Source organism: Sinohyriopsis cumingii, chromosome 5 (assembly GCF_028554795.1).
Source record: "Sinohyriopsis cumingii isolate HCF-2022 chromosome 5, ASM2855479v2, whole genome shotgun sequence".
In the NCBI taxonomy this organism is placed as follows: Eukaryota; Metazoa; Mollusca; class Bivalvia; order Unionida; family Unionidae; genus Sinohyriopsis; species Sinohyriopsis cumingii.
The window spans coordinates 12,680,903-12,704,150 of record NC_142965.1 but is presented as its reverse complement, the minus strand read 5'-3'; the positions used below and the strand labels follow the sequence as shown (position 1 = coordinate 12,704,150).

Below are 23,248 nucleotides of genomic sequence, written 5' to 3'. Positions count from 1 at the left end.
TCATGGTTTTCTCAAGATTATTCAAACAGCTGTCTATGTTATGTATAATGCTGTACTTAAGCTCAATCAAACTGCCGTCTGCTTCCAACCCTCTAGCTCTCATTTATATAGGTAAAACAGGTTTATAAAAACCATTTATAAATCTCGATTTTAATAAAACGTCGTGAAAAAAGGCAGTCTCGAAACAAATATTTGTCCTAATGAACAAAATAGTTCTTCTTATTGATCATTGAAGGATAAACTCGTACACGTTATAAAACACAGCTTTAGCATTGTGTAGACACAAAAATATGTGCTATGTAACCTGCTCAGTTTTATACCTGATTCGAAATGAAGAATCCATGAAAAATGTAATTCACGAAAATTAATATACGCGCATTACATATATATATATATATATATATATATATATATATATATATATATATATATATATATATATATATAAGTTTTCTTATTTCGATATAAATGAGTATCTCATTCAGTATGTAAATTCGCCAAAAAATGTTGTGTGCTGAATTGGTTCCCCTGTCTTTTGTTAGTCAATCTGCACTAATACATTGGTCCGTAGGTTGACTTCAAAAGAAAAACAAAACTGGGGTGAATAAAGGTTTTAACTTTGACTTTAACTTCAGAAGAGCTTTCATTACACTATCATTTAATGATTTAATGAACCTTGGTCGTCAATACATTAAACAAGTTTCATAAACTTTTCATTTAATGAACTTTGTTCGTCAATACATTCAACAAGTTTCATAACCTTTTCATTTAATGAACCTTGGTCGTCAATACATTCAACAAGTTTCATAACCTTTTCATTTAATTAACCTTGGTCGTCAATACATTCAACAAGTTTCATAACCTTTTCATTTAATTAACCTTGGTCGTCAATACATTAAACAAGTTTCATAAGCTTTTCATTTAATGACCCTTGGTGGTCAATACATTCAACAAGTTTCATAACCTTTTCATTTAATTAACCTTGTCGTCAATACATTCAACAAGTTTCATAACCTTTTCATTTAATTAACCTTGGTCGTCAATACATTAAACAAGTTTCTTAACCTTATCATTTAATGACCCTTGGTGGTCAATACATTCAACAAGTTTCATAACCTTTTCATTTAATTAACCTTGGTCGTCAATAAATTAAACAAGTTTCATAACCTTATCATTTAATGACCCTTGGTGGTCAATACATTAAACAAGTTTCATAACCTTATCATTTAATGAACCTTGGTCGTCAATACATTAAACAAGTTTCGTAACATTAACTGCTCTGCTTTTAATAATCCAGTCATTTGTTGCAAGCTCGCCAATAGCAATAATAGCTTTAGGATAAAGACAAACAATGAACAAATCAGAATGGGATATGTCACAAAGTGGTTAATCTCTGCAAAGGTTACATGTTAATGAAATGACTCGAACGTTTATTCCCAGCCCACCTGATCGTCCCGGTGGTATAAGTAGTTAGATCGTCCGCCTCGGATGTGGGAGGTAGCTGGTTTGAACCCCGGCCGAGTCATACCAAAGACTTAATAAAAATGGTACTTGCATCTGCCTCGCGTGGCGCTCAGCATTGTGAGGTTAGTGTTGGGACAGGTCGGCCTGGTATCCGGATAATGTTGCGGCGTTGGAAATGATGCTTCATTGTCCTCGGCATCATGTCCCAGTGCTAGACATCACTATAAACTGCCATACTGCAGACATCGTAGCGATATGACTGAAACATTGTTAAAGCTACATTAAAAACCCAGATCACACACACACACACACACACACACACACACACACACACACACAAGCTACCGCCTAAATCGGCCAAAACTCGCACTTGTTCGCTTATCATAAGCAGAGGTCACAGAGCTGAATTAAAATATAATCTTTCTTTCAGGCTATAGTGGTACTCTTTATTCAATACAAGATATGTTTTCTACTGGTCAGCAAATCTACTGGTCAGCAAAGCTCCGGAAATGTTAATGATCGCTTAAGGACAAAACAATAACACGTTAAAACCTCTGATAGCTTCAGTTAATGCGGGGGTGGGAATTTCTCATTCAAATTGTATGCGAAACTCTTCTGAAGAAATATATACATTACACAAGACGAAAGAGTATATGGTATTATACAAAGCTGGAGTGTTTTGTTTGCCAATGTTTTACGTTTGAATCTTACAGAGATTAATTCTATCTGCATATCATACACCAACCTTTGAATACTTCTCTGACTCAGAAATGAGACTTTCACCTTATCTATGGTGTTTTGTTGCAGATAGAAAGAAATATTGGATGACTTTATAATGCACACTGCTGAGAAATACCCACTTAAATAAATGACAAAGAATTCAAACGTTGTAAAGGATCATAATCTAATATTCAAGGACTTTGATGTCCAGAGCACTGGTATGAAAATTCCAACTCTGCAATTACATCATGATAAGAAGGCGCATACATTTTTAAATAAAATTTATATATCTCCACAAAGAAGCGAGATGGTAAGGTTATATGGCTAAATTTTGGACAAAGATTATTTGCGAAATCCAACAAAGTCTTAGGATCATGCCCCTTTTTGATTAATGTTGTTCTTGTTCGTTTGTTTATTTTCCTATGTTGTTGTTGGCTTTTTGTCTTTTGTGAGTATTTATAATGTTTCTTTGTTCGTTATTTGTTGTTTTGTTTTGTTTGCTTTTTCTTTCTATTTTGGCTGTACCCTAGCGTTTCCGTCTGGCTTTATTTATAACGTTTAGATAATTTAAATATCTCTACTTCAGGTGTTGGTCAACTTACAGTGGACTGGGTGAGCGGTAACTGCTACTGGGTAGACACAGTATACGGTTGGATAGTGATGCAGGCTATTCCAAAAGATCTCAGCAGGTTTGATTCTCGAAATCCTAACTTCAAGATGGTAGTAGATACATATCTTGACGTACCGACAGGCATCGCAGTTTATCCAGAACTGGGGTAAGTTTTATTAATATTAATTATTTGGTTTATAACGTCGCATTCATAAATAAAGCTGGACAATGTGTTGTTTTCTTATAATCCTGTATTCAGCCAACAGTAGCATTAGGAAACCCAGCGTGGAACTTAGTTAAAATTTCATCCAATATAGCGGCACCAGCACGTGACCTTGCTTAGGAGAAAGCAAATATTGCCCTATAATTCAAAGAAAGGGCTATTTGCGACGCAGTGATATCATGCAGAAGATATCGTTCATTCGTCTGGTTGTGTAATATTAGACCTTTTATCCTACGAACAATTTCTTTCCAAACCAAAACATAAATACAAGATAAGATCTAATTATGGTAGATTACGGCAAGAGAACCTTCTATTGGTGGCATAAACTGGCAACATTCTTTTATAAAAAACCTAACCTCACAGGAGACATAAAGGGTCTCTGATTTATGGCCCAGTGACATCTTTGATCATGCCCTACCTATATAGTTCTTCACTTTCATTAGTTATATCATCGTTTGATTTATCGTTTAATTTATGATCTTTGATATTATTAACATCAACATCACAGATATTTGTTCTGGACGGACTCTGGAAAAATTCCGAAAATCGAACGTTCGTCACTGACAGGAAAAGACAGGAAGTTACTCGTATGGCAGGGTGTTATTCGGCCAACTTCATTATGTATCGACTACTCTAAAAACCGACTGTACTGGACAGATCCAGGCAGGGGGACAGTAGAATACAGCGATCTGCATGGAAATGGAAGAGATATCATGGTTTATAATCCCGGATCTTCGTTCTATGGAATCGATATCTTTCAGGTAAGTGGTCTTGTGTAATAAAATTAAAAGTGCACGAACTTTGTTTTTGCTATGAATGATATAAAACTTACTAGCCAAAGAAACAAATAATTACTCAAAAATGTCGACAGTGCGGTATATAGTGGCTTTCTCATTGGATAACTATCCGTTGTTATGAAGTCTGGATAGGACGCTCGTGAGGGCGACATAAATAAAGTAGATGTAATTAATATTCATATCAATCCTATTTTATATATTGAATGCTGTTATTATTTTTCTAGTATATTATATCATTATATCCTGAACTTTGTGAAGCACATTTAATGTTTACGGCTGTCTTTTATGCGCCTCTTGTTATCTTATTATCTGTTGCATTTGTGTATTTCATATGTTTAAAATATATTGAACTCAGTTGTGTATGTTATTGAAAGCGTCGCTTCCACTGACATCAGCATTAATCATGTGTGTTCTAGATGGCGTTAGCGTATATGGGGAACGTTACATCGATTGTATATTGCATCTGACCGGTGCATGAAGATGAAAGATCTCGCATTATTATGACATCTGGTCGGCCTGAATAATTTGTACTACCACGTCGTAGTGGTGAAACGGTAACCGTTTTGATACAGTTAATGCTCTATCGCTGATCATTGCACTGAAAAAACAAAACCTAGACCAGTGTATGTTGAATCTTTTAGGTTACTGCTTGCGGCCACATTGATTAAATATATTTTACTTTTATACATTCAAGTAGCCTACGTTATTCATCACGAAATGTAGTTTTTAATAGTCATGGTTTGTCCATTTTAGAACGGGAAACAAACCAGCTATATTGACTCCGAAAACGTTTCGAGGTGAAAAAGAGCAGCATACCAATTCACTTCGTTTTCTACACAGGTAGGCCACACCTACGGCAGAGAACCTTCGAGTGGCATTGTGTCTCGTTTGCCCAAATACATCTTGTAATGTTTGCAACAGACACTTGTACTAGCAGTAATGTATTCATCTATTCACTTATCACCATTTTTTCAGGAAGTAGTGGTTGTGTCTGAATGGTCCAGTGGCTATGTGAATGGCTCTCTCAAGCTATTCAGTATTGCTGATGGTAAACAGACGGGTCGACCTCTCATATTATTAGGAAACCCTGCCTTTTCTCTAGCTGTTTATGACAGCCGAAGACAGCCCATGGATTCATCGCGTAAGTTTCAAGCTGAAATATGTGTCTAATTTGAGCTTTCAAAACCTAACATTGCGGGGGTGACACTTACAAACTAAATAATACTCTGATCATTTCATTCAATTAAAGGTAAGGTAGTATTTCGATCACGGCAGTGACCTGAAATCTTAATAAACTGTGTTTTATGCCTGGCAAACAAATATAAATATAACACTATAATACTTCGAATACAAAAAATTTCAATGAGGAGATAGAAGCAATTGCACTTGTTAAAGTGTGAAATCAAAAATCTTACTCCTTGTATCATTTGATCGATTCAATCAAGGATATATTGAAAAATAATGGTTTGAAACAGTCTAACTGTCTAACCTTTCACTCAAAATTATATATATATATATATATATATATATATATATATATATATATATATATATATATACTTCCTTTTGCGCGGTCTGAATTTCTAGGTATGTGTGTATAAGCTATATTAGAAGGAACAAATAATTATTCCCAATCATTAATGGCCAGACTCTCTAAATCTTCCTCAATTTCAAATTAAATCCGGTCATATTTTGTACAAAACAAACTCCCATCCTTCTATGGTTTTAACCAAAATTTTGTTTTCATAGGTGTATTTGGAATTTGTTTTAAAGAGAAATAAAAAGTATATCCCGTAACAAAGATCTATGTCCGCTACCAAAATGTGTTTTATTTTTTAAAGCATCGTTTTACGTCGTGTTCAAAGGAGATGATTTTATTAATGGGAGGAAATTACCGCCATTACATTAAGAGCTTGACAACATTTAAAGGCAACAGCAGCACCAGCGACAACAATCACAATTGCATAACAGCAACAATGATAACCAAAACAGCAGACTAGTGTGATCCTACCAATAATATTGAAACAGTAAATTAAAATAGCATCATAGGGTTAAAATCTTATCCCATTGTTTGCTTTCAATATTAAATGTTATTATGTAGGTACTTTTATCTTATCTTTATTATTCTATTACGTTTGACATAAATTATTGTTCTTAACCAATAATACTAGGGACTTATGTCTGTCTATTGTTATGAACATACAAGTAAATTGTGTATGTTTGTTTTCCGTAATAATAACATTAGAGACATATATGCCTGTTGTTTAAACGTATAATAATAGTGGCTTTTATATGCCTAATCTTCTGGACCTTTAATACAACGGGTTGATATATGTCTATTATTCTGAACCGATAATAATATGGACATGTATGTGCCTATGTCCTCGTCCTCGATTATATTCAGTAGTACTAATTGCACATTTTTCTGCTTTGGTAAACTATGCAAAATACGGGGTGTTTTCAAACATACTTTTGTTGTGTTATTAGATTTATAATTTTGTTTTACAAGAGAAAGATTATGATAGAGTGATTTGTGTGTTATGAATTTGTATTATATTCCTCCATATTATGTTCAGAAGTCTTTGGCGTCTCGTCCAATATAAATATTTCTACTTAATATGCACACGTACACTAGACTCCATAAAATACAGATCAATGCAAAATAGCTTCTTGTTATTGTCACATACATAATAAATTCCATGTCATAAAATGTAAAGAAGTAAATATTACCAAGATAATATCCCTGTAGTTTTTATTTGATGAACAGAACGATGTGATACTATGGAATGTCAACACCTGTGTATCGAGAAACCAAACTCAACGGGTGCTGACTGCGCATGCGAAGACGGCTATATGTTAAATCCGAATGGAAGGACATGTGAAGGTAAGGAACAAGAATTTTTAAGATATGTTGAAGAACATGAAATTTACCTTAGAGGACACTTCAGACAAAACCACTTGGTCATGAAAACCAAACTTAAATATTTTTATTAAAGTTTACATACTTCCTTCTCTGTAAAATGTGTTTGTCCATAATAGGCAATTTTAACTGTAAGCGTATTCGGCTTTGTCTTGTTTGTGTCGTCACATGTTTTATAACAAAAACAAAATCCCAACAAATCAAGAAAAAACAAAAGAGAACCCTGTATTCTCACATTTATAATTGAAAAGAGAAAGCCGGATATGTAATTGTCATTATATTGTTATTTCTTTTTCTTTCCTTTTTGTTCCTAATTCATTTTCTCATTATCATTTATGACAGAAAAGTCAAGGCTATATCAAGGTCAAGGCTATATCAAGGTTGAATCGAGGACTATAATCACTTAGTTAAAACATTTTTAAAATACAGAAGAAAATGCAATAGATTACAGACTTTGTTCAAAATATAATACACTGTTATAAAATAAATCCACAAAAACATATTTTTTAAAACGCAGTAGAGTAGGTACATTGTATCTAAAACGTATTACTAGCTTGATTTAGTAATCAATGTACTACTCCTGTAAATGCCATAAACGCCATGAACTCAGTATGCATGATGTCCCGCCCAGTCACATTATCCTGATACCAGGCCGACCAGGCCTAACACTAACATCTTCATGCTGAGCGCTAAGCGAGGCAGCTGTTAGTACCATTTTTTAAGTCTTTGGTATGACTCGGCCGGGGATCGAACCCACGACCTCCCGCATCCGAGGTGGACGCACTAACCACTAGGCCACCTGAGCTGGTAAATGTCACGTCATTACATTTACTGGCAACTTAACCAGCTGTATATATAACAAACACTAATAAACGTCAAGCCTAGTGACATAGCATTTAATGGCAGTACCACTGTAGATCCTGTAAATGTGACAAACGCCGGAAAATTCCACAACTGAGATCAAATAACGAGTCTGAAATCAACAAAGCTTTGATAATTTGTTGCGTCTCACAACTTATGAACACTGAAAGCATTGTTGTCTAGCGTATGTCCGTTTTGACGCCTTGAGTCAATTCGGTAATTAAATCAGATGAATAAAAAGGTTGGTATCTAGATAGGTTGGTAAATAGGTAGGTAGAGAAAAAGGTACACTATTCATCCTCACAAATATCATATCACACGGGCAGACGGACAAAAGGAAACTCATACACATATAAAAATGGTATGATTTATTGTAATATTTTCACAAAAGATCTGACATGGTGTTGTAAACCCCAAAGACAGTAGAAAAAGAACTTGTGTCTGAAATAATATGACATTTACTGTGGAGGCTTCATTTACCCAACAGTAATCGTAACAATTCGAGACGCTTAAAGGTGAAGTGCCTTAAGTTAATTTCACTATTTAGCTCTTTTGACTAACAAACTCACTTTCAGAGTCGTGATGAGTTAAGAGCAATTTATTATCTCAAGCGCCTGCGGCGTTTGTAACGTTTACGAAAACTGCATTCCCTCTTCCTAACTACAAAAATTAAAAGCAACACATATTTTGATCCCTCCTGTGTGTGCATGCATTCTATATGGGGCAACTTATACCATATTGCTTAAAACGATTAAATTATAGCGGTTGTTTAATTTCATCCCATGCCTTTTTGACTTGGGCGAGAAATTGGATGTTTCAGCACGTGAAGCAGTAAATGAAAGAATGTGTGATATGCAGACAAAATGTTCATGTTTTGATATCCTTACAGCTGAAGCACAAGTGCTGCAAAGAAAGATTGTATATACGGACACGAACAAGATCTGTTTTGTGAGTATCAATGTTATCACAAGTCACCAATACTTAACCCCAGAGGTTGGTTGTACCATTGTAAACAGTACCAACAACATCACAAGATTTACGATCGATACACACAACAGAACTTTCTACTTCACGGACGGGCACAAGATTTACCATCAGATACAATTTTCAATCAACGGTTCCCAAGAGGTGTATTCGACGAACAAAGCGATAATTGGTAAGCATGACACAAACTTTCCATGAAAGGCTGTACTTCAAAACAGAATTATAAACCAATATGCAAACTGAAAATCTAGAAAAATGTCATTGATACAGAACATAGCACAAAAGAAATTCGTGATTCATTCAAACATTGAATGTTATGAATATTACCGTACAGACAAGCGCAATATACTGTGGTTTAATAACAAAATGAGTAGCAATGGTGGTAGTAGTAGTAGTAGTAATAGAATCCTAAATTCTTGGGCAATATACTGTGGTTTAATAACAAAATAAGATGCAGTAGTAGTAGTAGTAGTAGAATCATAAAGACAAGAGCAATATACTGTGGTTTAATAACAAAATTAGTAACAATAGTAGTGGTAGTAGTAGTAGAATCACAAAGAATAATGTAAAATAATTGTAAATCTTACATTGATTAAAGAAGCTTGTTTAATATGGTTTTTCAAGTCCGTCATTAACTGCATTTAGACTAATATTGAAATGCATTGTTCATTTTAAGTGATTTTTGTTGAGGTGTGCATGTGAAAATGCATTACTTTTAAGATATCTTTTTCACATTGTATATTCAGTCATCATCGACAAAAAAAGGGAGGCATTGTTTAAATATAAATCAAATAAATAATACGTGTGTTCTCGTGTATGGATACGTTACTGCATTTGTATGGGAAAATATGAACGAGTTCTTTCAGATGGATAGTGCACGAGTTGTGGGTGTGCAGTATCCATCAGGCAAAACGAGTTCATATTTTCCCATACAAATGCAGTAACCTTTTTATTATATACTCATTTTAGTATTCTACATAAGGCTTAATTATATATAAAAATACACAAGAAACAAAGTAATTGAATTCATACTGTATTTCTAAATAAATACACAAAAGCATATTCATCAGTACTCAACAACAATATCGATGCACACATAACTCCGCCAAGCGAAATTTGAACTTATTCGCGCGCTCGACACAACTTTCAAATAGAATTGTCGTTTTGATCTACTTAAAATTAAAATTTAGAAACATATTTTGAATGAATGCGGATTGCAACAGCTTTTCCAGTTGGTCTGGAATGAATGGATTTTTGGTGCTACTTCTACTCAATTCCGCTGATTATGGATTTGGATTTATCAGCTGTGTCAGTTCCACTCAAAATACATGTCTCTGTGAATTGAGCAGGGAGGGACGCATCTCGACTTCGCTTCATGTGTGTTTCTGTTCTGTATTGTATGTTTGGAATCATAATGTGGGGAAAATACGAACTCTTTCAGTTGTAATTATCAAAAAGACGCTATGAAATATCACATTCATTTCATTTTGAGTGCAGTAAGGAGAATGTTATTGCACTTAGAATGTAGTCGAAATTACATTATAATTTCAAAATGTGTAATCAAGCTTTAGAACCCATAAAATAGTTCATGTAATTCAGATTTGCAGCACTAAGAAAGTGCATTTTAAGGAATTTAAGATGCAAACATGTACGTATATATTATGCCGTTCTTATTATCAGCTAAAGAAGACACATCTATGCCTGGTCATGTTATGTTATGACCTATATGCTATGTTATTACCTATATATCGTATATCGCTAGCCTAAATCAGAAACATTGTATCAATAAAATTAACGAGGAAAATTGCAAAGCAACTGGCGCGTAACAATTCATTCAGCCGGCGGAAACAAGAATACTTCGTCGTCTTCGCTTATTGGCCCCGAGGCCCCAACACTTTCTACCAAAATCTTCAGCTGCATTTTGTCTCACGATTTTAGTACTTTCACTTATAAAATGGTACGCTTAATAAAGTGAGAACTGAGAATTTAGGCTACATAGTTATAATGTTCCGTTGGGGATTGTATGAACAACTTGCTTATAGAACAAATACAATCAATTAGCAATGAGTAATCTTAGTGCATGTCTCCACCTGTATTATTATTATTATTATTATTATTATTATAATTATTATTATAGATTTAGCATACGATTGGATCAAACGAGTTGTCTACTGGTTTGAGTGGGATGTTGATGGTGGATTTTGCTACAAGAAAACCAGTCCATCTTCTCCGAGAGAAGAATTCATAAACACTACGACAAAACCAGTCACAATGACTTTTGACCCATATTCTCAGTAAGTTCACGTAATGGAATATGAAACTAACACAATGCAGCGAATGTGCATAGGACTCAATTAGGTAATTTAAAATTTATTTTATTGTCGTCCCGTTATTTGCTTTATTCGAGAAATTATGATTAAGAAACAATAAGAAGACTCATAAATACTAATCATGCTACAGAGTTTATTGCATGTCTCTTAGGTCAGAAAAAATGACGAAACTATGTAATCCTTAATCTGAATAATTGGTCTTCCGAAAACAAGAAAAGGGGGGTTTAGGTAGCTGGAACTTATTTATGAATGGCTATTGATCTACTTTTATTCATTTTTTGTGACTGGCTATTGATTTAAGTTCTTAAGGTTCGACAATGCAAATGCCCTACACGTATACTATTGAATGCTTGATATGGGTCTGGCTAACTTTCAAAAGAGGAATTTTAAGTCCATGCCTGCCCTCCTCCAACATACCTCCCTAGAATAATCACTTACTAACACCTCTTGTTCGATAGTTGTTTGGGGAAATGTGCAACACAGAAAGCATGGTACATATGTTTTAGACCCTTCTGCTTCCAAAATAGATAACAGAACGATCTGCTATAATTGAAAAGGTCATGAAACCATTCCTATGGACGCAGAAAATTCATAAAATAATAGTCTGCACCATACAAATTGAATGAATAATCACTGAATTGTTATAATTGTATAAGTTTACTATCTGAGCATATTTGGCACAGGTTACTTTTTTGGATAGCTTCGAACAGTATGGATTCAACGGTCAGGCTCTACAATACAACCGCAGATGGCAGAACAGTGAACATTGCCTCTTCCATTATGAGAAATCCCACAGACTTGGAATATGACTGGTTGACAGACAGGTACACCCAACACACATTTTCTGAGTGACCTCTAGCTTATTGCATTGGACACACACACACACACATATATATATATATAAAGAATACATTTTTAAATAAATATTATAGATTGTGTTTCTTACTTTTATTCGTTTATACTAGTAAAAGTAAATACTTGCTATTTAGAACTTTTTTAATATTGTATAAATTCTACTTGCATTAAAAATATCTACAAGTTGTAGCACCATACGTAAAGATTTCAACAAGTTTCAAAATCTGCAAAGCTAAACTCTAACTAAAATCTATTTTGCAGTAATTTTGTAGTAGTAAAGAAAATAATCCAATTCTAATTGTAAATTTATTACAATATCATTTACCAAATAATATATAGGATTACGCATACGTAATAAATGTTAATATACTTAACATTAATATTTCAGATTGGTTTGGACCGATGACGGTTTCATGGGACGGATGAATTCCGATGGAACAAATGAGAAACGAATTGGTCTTACTAGCACTAGGACACACCACAGTCTTACAGTTTTCAAGGTAATGGAAAAATCTAATCCATACGACACAACTTGATTGATATCGGTATAGCCAAATTTTATTTCCCAAAATATTGCGATAGAGAACAATACGCTTCCTATGCCCTTAAAGTATAAGATATTGTGTAAATAGAAAGGGTGTTAAACATTTAGAAATTTGAAATATTAGAGTCTCCACGCAGTAAATTAATACATGGAGATATCATATTTCTATCATTTCTCCTTTCTACATGCTATATGATGGAGTTAATGATGTCTTAATACTGCAATAATTGAAGAAGGTTAAAAGATAGACTTCGTCTTTATAGACTTCGTCTTTGTAGACTTCGTCTTTGTAGACTTCGTCTTTGTAGAAACAAATCTAGCTATACAGATTACTGTTTATATTGACAACATTGAACGAAATGGCTGCAAACCTGATAGAATCAAATTACTGCAAAATAAGGAATAAGTACACATATTGTTTTTACCTAGATTAACAACTTTTAGTCTTTACCACACCCATCCACGAATGATTTTACAAAACTGAGAGAATTTGAAGACGAAAAGACAATGTTAGATTTCAAATATCACATAGCGACCGCGCATACAATTTGTTTTAGAACTGAACGATAGGACTGTCACAATATCATAAATATCCGAAATAGTTTGAAACAGATTTAAGAAACATTCTAAATTGTGAATATAAAGGAATGTTTCTGACATTGTCTCTTTAGTCCTGGTCTTTAGTCCTGCTGAAAACACAGATAGTTTATCAGGAACACTGCATGCTTTATGTCATTTGAACTTAACGTCAAAGAACATTTAAGGTTTCTCAACTGCGGTATCGAAAACCCCACTGCGTACACAAATAGTAATAAATTGATGCAACCAGTTAAACAGGGCACAAGAGAAGAAACGCTGAATAAAAAATGTTAACTGAAAAGTCTCTCTATCTCGTGCAAAGTTTGCTCACATGCAACTATATGAAATGACAAAAATAAATACAAATATATTTGCCAGTGATATATATTTTCACAAAATATGTTTTGCTGAGTAATGTGAAAACGAAAAGGGAAATGACATACATGATTCATTAAGATAAGTCTTTGGCACGTATATAGTACACGATATCGTCATGGTTTTAGTGCGACACGTATGAAATTGTGAAATACTTGTACATGGGCGTATCGTTGGATATCTGGAGGCTGCGCATTGGTCGTTTCATACGAACGGTAAAAGCTCGAGACTGTCAAAAAGTTCTTAAGGTATGTCGACATTATCTCAAATTCTCCATTAAGGTGTTAACCGTACTTGCCTTACTAGTGGTCGCGGCTTGCGTAGAACCCAAACAAAAGTGAGACAACAGCTCAAGAACTGAAGGAGTTACTGCTAAATTAACTGTAAGTAGTTTGTCGCAGAACTAACGGCATGGGTATTGTTGACGATATATTGAGTATTTATCATGAGCTAAAAGAACCTAACACAAACTGTCCATCCTTACATAACAAAGTCGACATTAAAATCAATCATCTCTTTTGCTTGCGAAGTGAATGCAAGAAATTAAAAATGGTTCGTAATACACTTAGAAACTAAACAAGTTATTGCAACTTGATTATTTGTAGCGGTAGTTATCTAGAAAACTGTTTAATATTGAGGGCACATTATCATAACCACATTGTAAGGCAACTATTAAAGAGTACATCTAGAAAGAACTAGAAATTAAAAGTAAGGTCAGCGGAGACCGGGACCCAAAAGAAAAACAAAATAAGGACAAGATATTTAGTCTTTCCGGTATCTTTTAGATAGTTTTGTGTTTTGTATATCGTTATTGTGTGCTCCCAACTATGGGTAAAATAGTGTGATGATAGCACAGATCACTAGGCGAAAGCCTTCCTCCTTGTGTGCTTATCTTTTGTTCGTAATTGAAGGTTGTAGTTTAGCGCACCTCACGTTGGCATCGACTGTAAGAAGTAAACAAAATGTATACTTGAATCAGAGTTCATGACATGGCCTTGTTGATTCGTTAGTGGGGTTTTCCGTTGGAAATATATTGCGTCCTAGGTCAAGTGGTTATTTGTATATAAAGGAGAGTAGGTAATCAATTATTTATTCCTATTACACATCATTCCTTAGGAATCAATAATCATACATATTCACCTGAATTGCAAAGTGCTCATTAAATTTTTGGACTAAAACACTACTATGGGATCATTGGGTTCTTATTCAAAGACGTTCTCGATTGTATCATTGTGGTACATCAGGATATTCAAGACTATTGGAATTCATTCGGAACAGTCTCTATTTTTGGACCTCTGATTGTACATTTAGGGTTACTTGGGATTTATTTCGCAATACTGTAAGCGTAGCTTTTAAGTTTCACTTTGTAGCTTAGAGAAATACAATTTTGTTTTTATTAAACTTGGTCTCGCTTCTGGCTATTACATAGTTTAAGAACTTGAGTCAGAACAGTATCTGGGCTCGTCCGAGATCTGAACTTCTTTAGAACATTTTAGAGATATTACAGAATTCCTATTGACTTCTTTTCGGTATTTTCATTGTCCCTGTTAAAGCCATTAATTTCACACATTTTGGAAATCTTTAGTGAAACCAGTACTCATTGGCTGTATCTACTGTAGTAAACTTTGTTTCAAGTCCTACCTAGAGAGGCTTACAGTCTATGAAAACAGAAGAGTTGCTTGAGCATGTCAGACATTATAACCTTTCTGTAGCGAAATCATCCTTAACAAAACAAGATCAAAAGAAAAGAAAGTGGCCCGAAAAGACAATGGGGAGAAAACACCTAGTTGATTTACTATATTATCTTAATGACCTATGTTTCGGTCACTTAATGACAATAGTCCATCGATTTGTTTGGTTACAAATTGTCAATGGCCCATCGATGTTTTTGGTTACTAATTGGCAATGGCCCATCGATGTTTTTGGCTACTAATTGGCAATGGCCCATTGTTGTTTTTGGTTACTAATTGGCAATGGTACATCGATGTTTTTGGTTAATGATTGGCAATGGCCCATTATGTTTTTGGTTATTAATTGGCAAGGATCCATCGATGTTTTTGGTTACTAATTAGCAAACAAACGTCTAAGTTTCAGAAACTAAATGATGAACAGACATTGATATTTTGGGCTTTAAATGACATATACACATCAATGTTTTAGGCCTAAGCTTCGACCTTCATTTCAATATTTTAAGCAAAATTATATTGAAATTATAACCTCATCATTAAGGTAACTTTTATATATATTGGATACAAAAACTATTTTGATCATAACCTTAAACTCAAAAATAATTCCTATACCGGATATATTTTCAGTATGCCTAGGTATTTGAAATTAAACTAAATAGAGATTGTCCTGAAAGTTCTTTAATTTTTACTTTCTTTTCTTTATGTTGCAGAATTATACTATTATAGGCTACACTGTGACAAAAAACCCGAATGATGCGGCATTTACCGTCGTGCTGGACGGAGAAACTACGAAGCAGATTAACTTTCAATTACCAAACCTGAAGAGGGTCGATGATTTAAAAGTGTATGATCAACAATTAACAATAGGTATCAATTTATTTCTTCAGCGTAATATTTTAAACATGTATAGGTCTATTTTGTAAATGTATATCTTTGTTATTTCCATACCGATCAAAATCTCATATATATATATATATATATATATATATATATATATATATATATATATATATATATATATATATATATATATATATATATATATATATATATATATAGATAGATAGATAGATAGATAGATATGCATATATTTGTGTATATAATTTTTGGTATCTGCGACTAAGAGCATAAAACTGTATGTATGTATGTATGTATGTATGTATGTATTGTATGCATGTTTGTATGTATGTATGTATCTATGTGTGTGTGTGTGTGTGTGTGTATGTATGTATGTATGTACACGATATTGAAAACCAGATCTTATTATTCTGTTGAAGTAATTCACAAAATATAGATAGCTTACACTGTATTTATTATCAAATGGTTGTCATAAGTTATAAGACCGATATTACTGGAAAAGAAAACAAGTTCGATTCATTTTATTAGTCCTTTTCATGTTTCAAATTCAAATGATCTTCAGATGAAATACAAATATGTAGCTGTGTAAACAGCTGATATTAACAATGGATAATACATCAAGAATCAATAATGATTCAAGATAGCATCCAATATGATATTTTCCTTGTTAATTGGACTACAATTACTCATATATAAACCAACTCTAACAAAAACAGCTTAAATGGCATTATAGTTGTATGAATAACATCAGCGAGTTGTTTATATTTAGAATCCACGGATACAAATGCATTGCTTTTACCATTCACTGTGTATTTATCTTTCTGCCATGAGTATGTATTTACTACGCTTTGTGATCAAACTTAGATGTTTCCCTTCTGAATCCACTGACTGAAACAAATTAGCCAAAACATATGGTGTCTCGGGATTTTATTATTATTATTATTATTAAGTAAACTGAAATAAGACAAAGCTGGGGGAATCGATACTTTATCCAGCGATTTCTTTATATGTACAAGAAACATAATAGCACCAATATTGACAATATTATTTAATAAAATATTTGATATTGGATATTATCCAGAATATTGGTAAACGGCTATCATCATACGAATTTTGCAGCAAGGGGATGCAAATCAACCCTCCAATTACAGAGACATTAGTCTACTGCATGTATTAATCAAAGTGTTTACATCGATTTTAAATAACAGAATGAATGAATGGGTGGAGGAAAACGAATTACTGGGCCAAGAGCTAGCAGGATTTATAGCGGTGTATTCCACAGCTGATAATAAATTTGTATTATATACATTAATTTGTAAATATTTAGAAAAACGTAGGGGTAGATTCTATGTAGCATTTATTGACTATGAAAAAGCCTTTGACATGATGGAGAGACGTTTACTGTACCAAAAGCTAGTTAGTGACAATAATAACGGAAAAATGTTAAGAATCATTAATGCAATTTATATTGATGTAAATGCATGTGCTAAGTCCAAAAGTGTTATCACAGATGTGTTTAATTGCCCTTTGGTGTGCACTAAAGTTGTATTGTATAGCCCTAATCTTTTCTTTATTTTTGAATGATTTGAAACCCTTTCAACTGAAGGAGTGTCTGTAGAAACCTTAAAACTATTATCCCTGTCTTATGCAGACGATTTAATTGTCTTTGCTGACACTGCTCACCAGTTGCAAAATATGCTCAGTAGGTTGCATACATATTGCCTAAAGTGGAAAGTAAAGGTGAATACGGAAAAAGACAAGTGTGGCATTATTTCGCAGAGGTGACTGTCTTGGAAGTTACGAAAATTGGTACTATAGCCATACAGAAGTAAAGATTGAAACATAATATAAGTATTTAGGAAACAACTCTAGGTATATGTGCTAGAAAACCTTATCCTTGCAGGAGTTGAAAACTGTGCATATATTGAAACTAAATTCTTTCACAATTTGGCAGATTACCCGAAATCTGTTTGACGCGAAGATAGCTCCGATACTTAATTGTGGAGCTGAAATTTGGGGTTTGATGATGCCAGTGATATTGGGGGTTTTATGATGCCAGTGATATTGGGGTTTTTATGATGCCAATGATAATGGGGTTTCTATGATGCCAATGATATTGGGGTTTCTATGATGCCAATGATATTGGGGGTTTATGATGCCAATGGTAATGGGGTTTCTATGATGCCAATGATATTGTGGGTTTTAGGATGCCAATGATATTGTGGGTTTAATGATGCCAATGATATTGGGGTTTTATGATGCCAAAGATATTGGTGGTTTATGATGCCAATGATATTGGGGTTTTATGATGCCAAAGATATTGGGGGTTTTATGATGCCAATGATATTGGGGGTTTAATGATGCCAATGATATTGGGAGTTTTATGATGCCAATGATAATGGGGTTTCTACGATGCCAATGATATTGTGGGTTTTAGGATGCCAATGATATTGTGGGTTTAATGATGCCAATGATATTGGGGTTTTATGATGCCAAAGATATTGGGGGTTTTATGATGCCAATGATATTGGGGGTTTTATGATGCCAATGATATTGGGGTTTTAATGATGCCAATGATATTGGGGGTTTTATGATGCCAATGATAATGGGGTTTCTATGATGCCAATTATATTGGGGTTTCTATGATGCCAATGATATTGGGGGTTTAATGATGCCAGTGATATTGGGGTTTTTATGATGCCAGTGATATTGGGGGTTTTATGATGCCTATGATATTGGGGGTTTTATGATGCCAATGATATTGGAGATTTTATGATGCCAATGATAATGGGGGTTTTATGATGCCAATGATATTGAAAAAGCTCATTTGTAATTTTTTTAATATATCCTTGGTACCTCTAAGTCAACTCCAAATACATTCGTATATAAAGAACTGGGAAGAATCATTACGCAATGTATCCGATATAAACGTATTTTGAAATATTGGCTAAGAATTCTAAAAGTGCCAGAAGACAGATATCCTAAACAATGCTACCATTTACGGTTAATATGGGTGGGGGGGTGATGTCTGAGCGAACTATGTTAACAAACTTCTATTTACATTTGGAATTGGCAAGAACTGCAGCATGAGATTAAGTCGATGGAAGGCTGCGTTTCTATAGATCATTGGGAATATAATTTACTTGTCAAAGATATCTAGAATTGTTGGGTGATAGCGATCTTTGTTATATAATCACTATGCTTAGAGCTGGGAACCTGCCAATCAGAGGTAACACGGGAAAATATGAAAATATTTGCTATGAGGAAAGATTGTGTCAAATTTTAAAGGGGGGGGGGGGGCATTTTATTAATCTTAATAGAGAATTACGAATAAAATACCTACCCACCTTTGTATATAAAAATCCAACTTTAGAAAAATGTATGTCCTTTATACATAATGATACTAGTAAAATTATGATGACCAATTTAGCAATGTTACTATAAAAGCCTTAAAGATTAGAGAAACCTTTTTATCAATGAATCCTGCTATAAGAGACTTTATATCAGTATCACAAATCTTGCTCCACACAAGTTTTAGGGTTACCCTTAAAATCCGTTTGTTTGATTACTGTGCAGTATATACTTGTATCTTACCTATATCCGCAAAAACAATAATGATTGCTTTCATGTATATTACTTCTTAATAATACGACGCTATTTTGTTACGCACTATAACATCTGTTTGTACCGCATGATGTATGGATATGTGTCATGGCCCAGTGAGCTATATTACAAATAAACACTATTATTATTATTATTAGTATTAGTATTAGTATTAGTATTATTATTAGTAGTATTGTTATTTTTATTATTATAAAGAGGCCTGTGAGAGGAATAACGGTGGGTGTGAACAGATTTGCAAACCAGAGAGTAGCACAACTTGCGGTTGTTATGTTGGTTATAAGCTCAATGAGGATGGAAAGACATGTACGGCAGGTGAGTTTACAAAATATAATACTAGCTACATCTTTTACTTTTATCAAAACCAATATTATGAATCGTTATTTTCTTCTTAAAATACTTAATTCAAATGAAACAAAACCAGTGAATAAAAGTAGGGGTGCGAATCGTTCCGTAGACAATGCAAAGAAAACATGAAGCAATTTAAAATGCACATGATATCGGATGTGTGAAAAAGGATGATGATGATGATGATGATGATGATTTTATTGGTTTGTGTCAATATTTTGAAATGCAATATTCTGGAAATCTTGTATGACAATAGGAAATCGCGTATTTTTAATGAGTTTTTGTTTGTAAGATCCTTCTTTCAAATGACATTTTCGTATAAACTAAAAGAAAAGAGATTAATTTAGTTCCGGATGAATTTAGCTGACATGGTCTCATCTCTCTGTAGAAGTATCAGTCTGTTAACCTTCATGTATATTAAAAATCAGTCCAGACAGTGATTGGAAAATCTCCCAATCTGACCACATGCGGTTACTTCATCTATTTCCTTACTCTAATAAAAGTCGTATTTTTGTCCAATTATGCGAAATGATTATGTCATGCGAGTGCAACTTTCACAGTAAAACTATTTGACGAGGAAATTTCTTTACATTGCACTCGTAGTTTTGTTGATGGGGGGGGGGGAGGTGTTGGTACTTTGTGTTTAAAAACAAAGTAAAACCACATACAGATGAATTGTCCACTGAAATATTTTCTTAAGAAATCTGTTCCGCTCTCTGATTATATGGAATTGATCTCACAATAATGACTATTGGAATTAAGGTTCTTTTAAGATGGATTTATCCACAGGCGGTTTGGACTAGATGAGGTAGATAGCATACATTACATTTCAACTGGGCTTGTTTCAACTGGTTAACCTTAGTTACCTGCATTTCACACAGAGATGAAAATGCTTACCTTGGTTAGTCGCCTGAAACACTCAGCTGTAGGTTGAATAGCCGGTACGTATTGGTTGTTGATCGTTCATGGTTTAAGCTTTACTTATCAATATTTCCGTCATTAGCCACTAAGGCTTCACAGTAATCAAATCCGATATAGGTATCTCTTGTAGATGATATCTAATTTCAGTCACTTTTCATTCCAACACAGTACGCTTGTATATTACAGATGTTAGACAGGAAGACTTCATTCTGGCCATTGATTCCATTGATCACAAAGTATATCAAATCAGCACTGACGGCAAAAACATAAATGCACTTAAAATGGGCAAAGGGACTTTACCATCATCCATTGATTTCGACCCCATCAATCAGCGCATAGTTTTGATAGATCAATCGGAAAAGCGAATCAAATATTTCCAGCTAAGCGGTAAAGGAGAAAGAGCAGAGAAGAAGGACGGTAATGAACCTATATCATTATTATTATTATTATTATTATATATATATATATATATATATATATATATATATATATATATATATATATATATATATATATATATATATATATATATATATATATATATATATATATATATATTCAGATTCTCATTTGTTAATACAGTTGTGTTCACATGTAAAGAGACCATCCGTGTCCCGTTAAAGATTTCTTCTCAAACGGTAACTTATTGCCGAAAGCTAGGATATCCCGTACGATTTCAAAAAGATGACCGAATCAGTGGATAACTAAGGATAAACGGCGCTAGGGGCGACGATGATAGCACAAAGACTTTTTGACGCACCAAGACTTCTGGCTCCGGGACAAACGCCCCGTCAGCCATCCCCTTCCTCGTTAGAACACTACTGTACCTAATTTAACCTTACATGGGTTGGTAAACAAAGCCGGTTGCAACTTTTGTTTTGTCAGGGACATTAAAACTAGGTTATAATTCCCTTGCATTAAATTCTGGCAAACGTAACACGAACACATACAAAGAACACATAGATAAAGCATCTCTCTGTATAAGTAGTTCATGCGCGATTATGTGAATTAGCATTCCGAGACGGACGGACAAATGGACGTGGGCACGGAGAAGACCAAATCAAGATTCCCACACTTCAAGTAGTGCTGTAAGGGCATGTAAGTATCCTCACAACCTTCAATGTATTTATGACCTCTTTCTGAGACAACATCACACAGACTTCAGTACAGAAATATGTAAGAATAAAATATGACAAGCAAACGCCGCTTCAGTCCAGAATATACAGATAGGTCAAGTAGCATTTTATGGTGATTGTGAAATACTGATCAGAATAACATGATGGAGCAAGCTCCTTCACTCTGTTTAAACCAGAGTCATGGACAGTGATAACCGCTCCGGTGGTCTAGTGGTTAGAGCGTCCACCTCGGATGCGGGAGGTCGTGGGTTCGATCCCTGGCCGAGTCATACCAAAGACTTTATGGTACATACAGCTGCCTCGCTTGGCGCTCAGCATTAAGAGGTTAGTGTTAGGACTGGTCGACCTGGTGTCAGGATAATGTAACTGGGTGGGACATAATGCTACATGTCTGCGGCATGATGACCCAGTACTGGATATCACTATAAACTGCCACATTGCAGATATCGTAGCGATATGACTGAAAAATTGTTAAGGCTACGTTAAAAATCCGAATTACACACACACACACACACACACACGCATACACACGCGCGCGCGCGCACACACACACACACACACACACACACACACACACACGGACAGTGTAGGACAACAAGGACAAAACGTTGGGGGCCATCAATGGGCAGTGGTCTACTGCCGTTACAATTGCTAACCCAAAAAGGCCTACTGAGGAATTTTTCCTACGGCTCACATGACCTGTCCTCTGCCCTTTTTGAAACTTACAAGGTTAAAAACAGTATAGAGCAAATTCTTGTTAGATAAGTCAATTGGCATTGTCTGATTAGGATGGTTGAAATCTTCTGAATAAAGAAAGAAATGTAAAAGGTAATGTGCACGTCTGATGGCAAACTTTGGTTTAAGATTCTAACATGATGAATCATCACATGGGATAATATCTTGCGATGATCTTGTGAAGAAAATATTTTGATTAATTTCAGTTTTTAAGTATGATCCTAACTGCATTGATCTCTTCAGTTCAAATCTTAAGATATCACACTATACTGGAAAATGGTGTATACCTACGCAATACATGCTGCAACAAACCTACGGTATGTAATATTTGTACTTATGTTTCCCTAAATAATTTTGTTAGATTTTTATGATTATTTGTTTTTGAAGAGTCGGTGTTGGAAAGATATTTTTCAAATCGAGCATTTGTCCAATTACTAGGAGCAGACGTCATAGATATATAGCCACGGGACTTAATAGCAGTCGAGAATAGTGTCATAAATTGTACCTTCCTTAATTTCTGAGCTTAGGGAATTATGGTGATATTCTCAAGTATAGGTGTTTGATCATTTGAGACGGGGACTAAATCTGCGTATTAGGTGTCTGGGTCATACTCGGTAGTACCTGGCATAATATACTGATCTGCACCTTTGAAAAGCATACTAGAAATCAACCAAATATG

General features: G+C 34.3%; 1 protein-coding gene across 1 annotated transcript in view; it reads left to right on the top strand.

Annotated features, from left to right (window-relative positions):
• Positions 1-23,248, top strand: part of LOC149798647 (low-density lipoprotein receptor-related protein 6-like) — a 97,586-nt gene that overhangs the window by 50,447 nt on the left and 23,891 nt on the right. Inside the window, exons 3-13 of the mRNA XM_089957483.1 lie at positions 2,771-2,960; positions 3,526-3,778; positions 4,790-4,955; positions 6,582-6,698; positions 8,485-8,751; positions 10,717-10,873; positions 11,593-11,733; positions 12,153-12,264; positions 15,661-15,817; positions 19,628-19,744; positions 20,885-21,115. Coding sequence (XP_089813609.1) covers positions 2,771-2,960; positions 3,526-3,778; positions 4,790-4,955; positions 6,582-6,698; positions 8,485-8,751; positions 10,717-10,873; positions 11,593-11,733; positions 12,153-12,264; positions 15,661-15,817; positions 19,628-19,744; positions 20,885-21,115 — 1,908 coding nt within the window. The remainder of the gene's footprint in view (positions 1-2,770; positions 2,961-3,525; positions 3,779-4,789; positions 4,956-6,581; positions 6,699-8,484; positions 8,752-10,716; positions 10,874-11,592; positions 11,734-12,152; positions 12,265-15,660; positions 15,818-19,627; positions 19,745-20,884; positions 21,116-23,248) is intronic.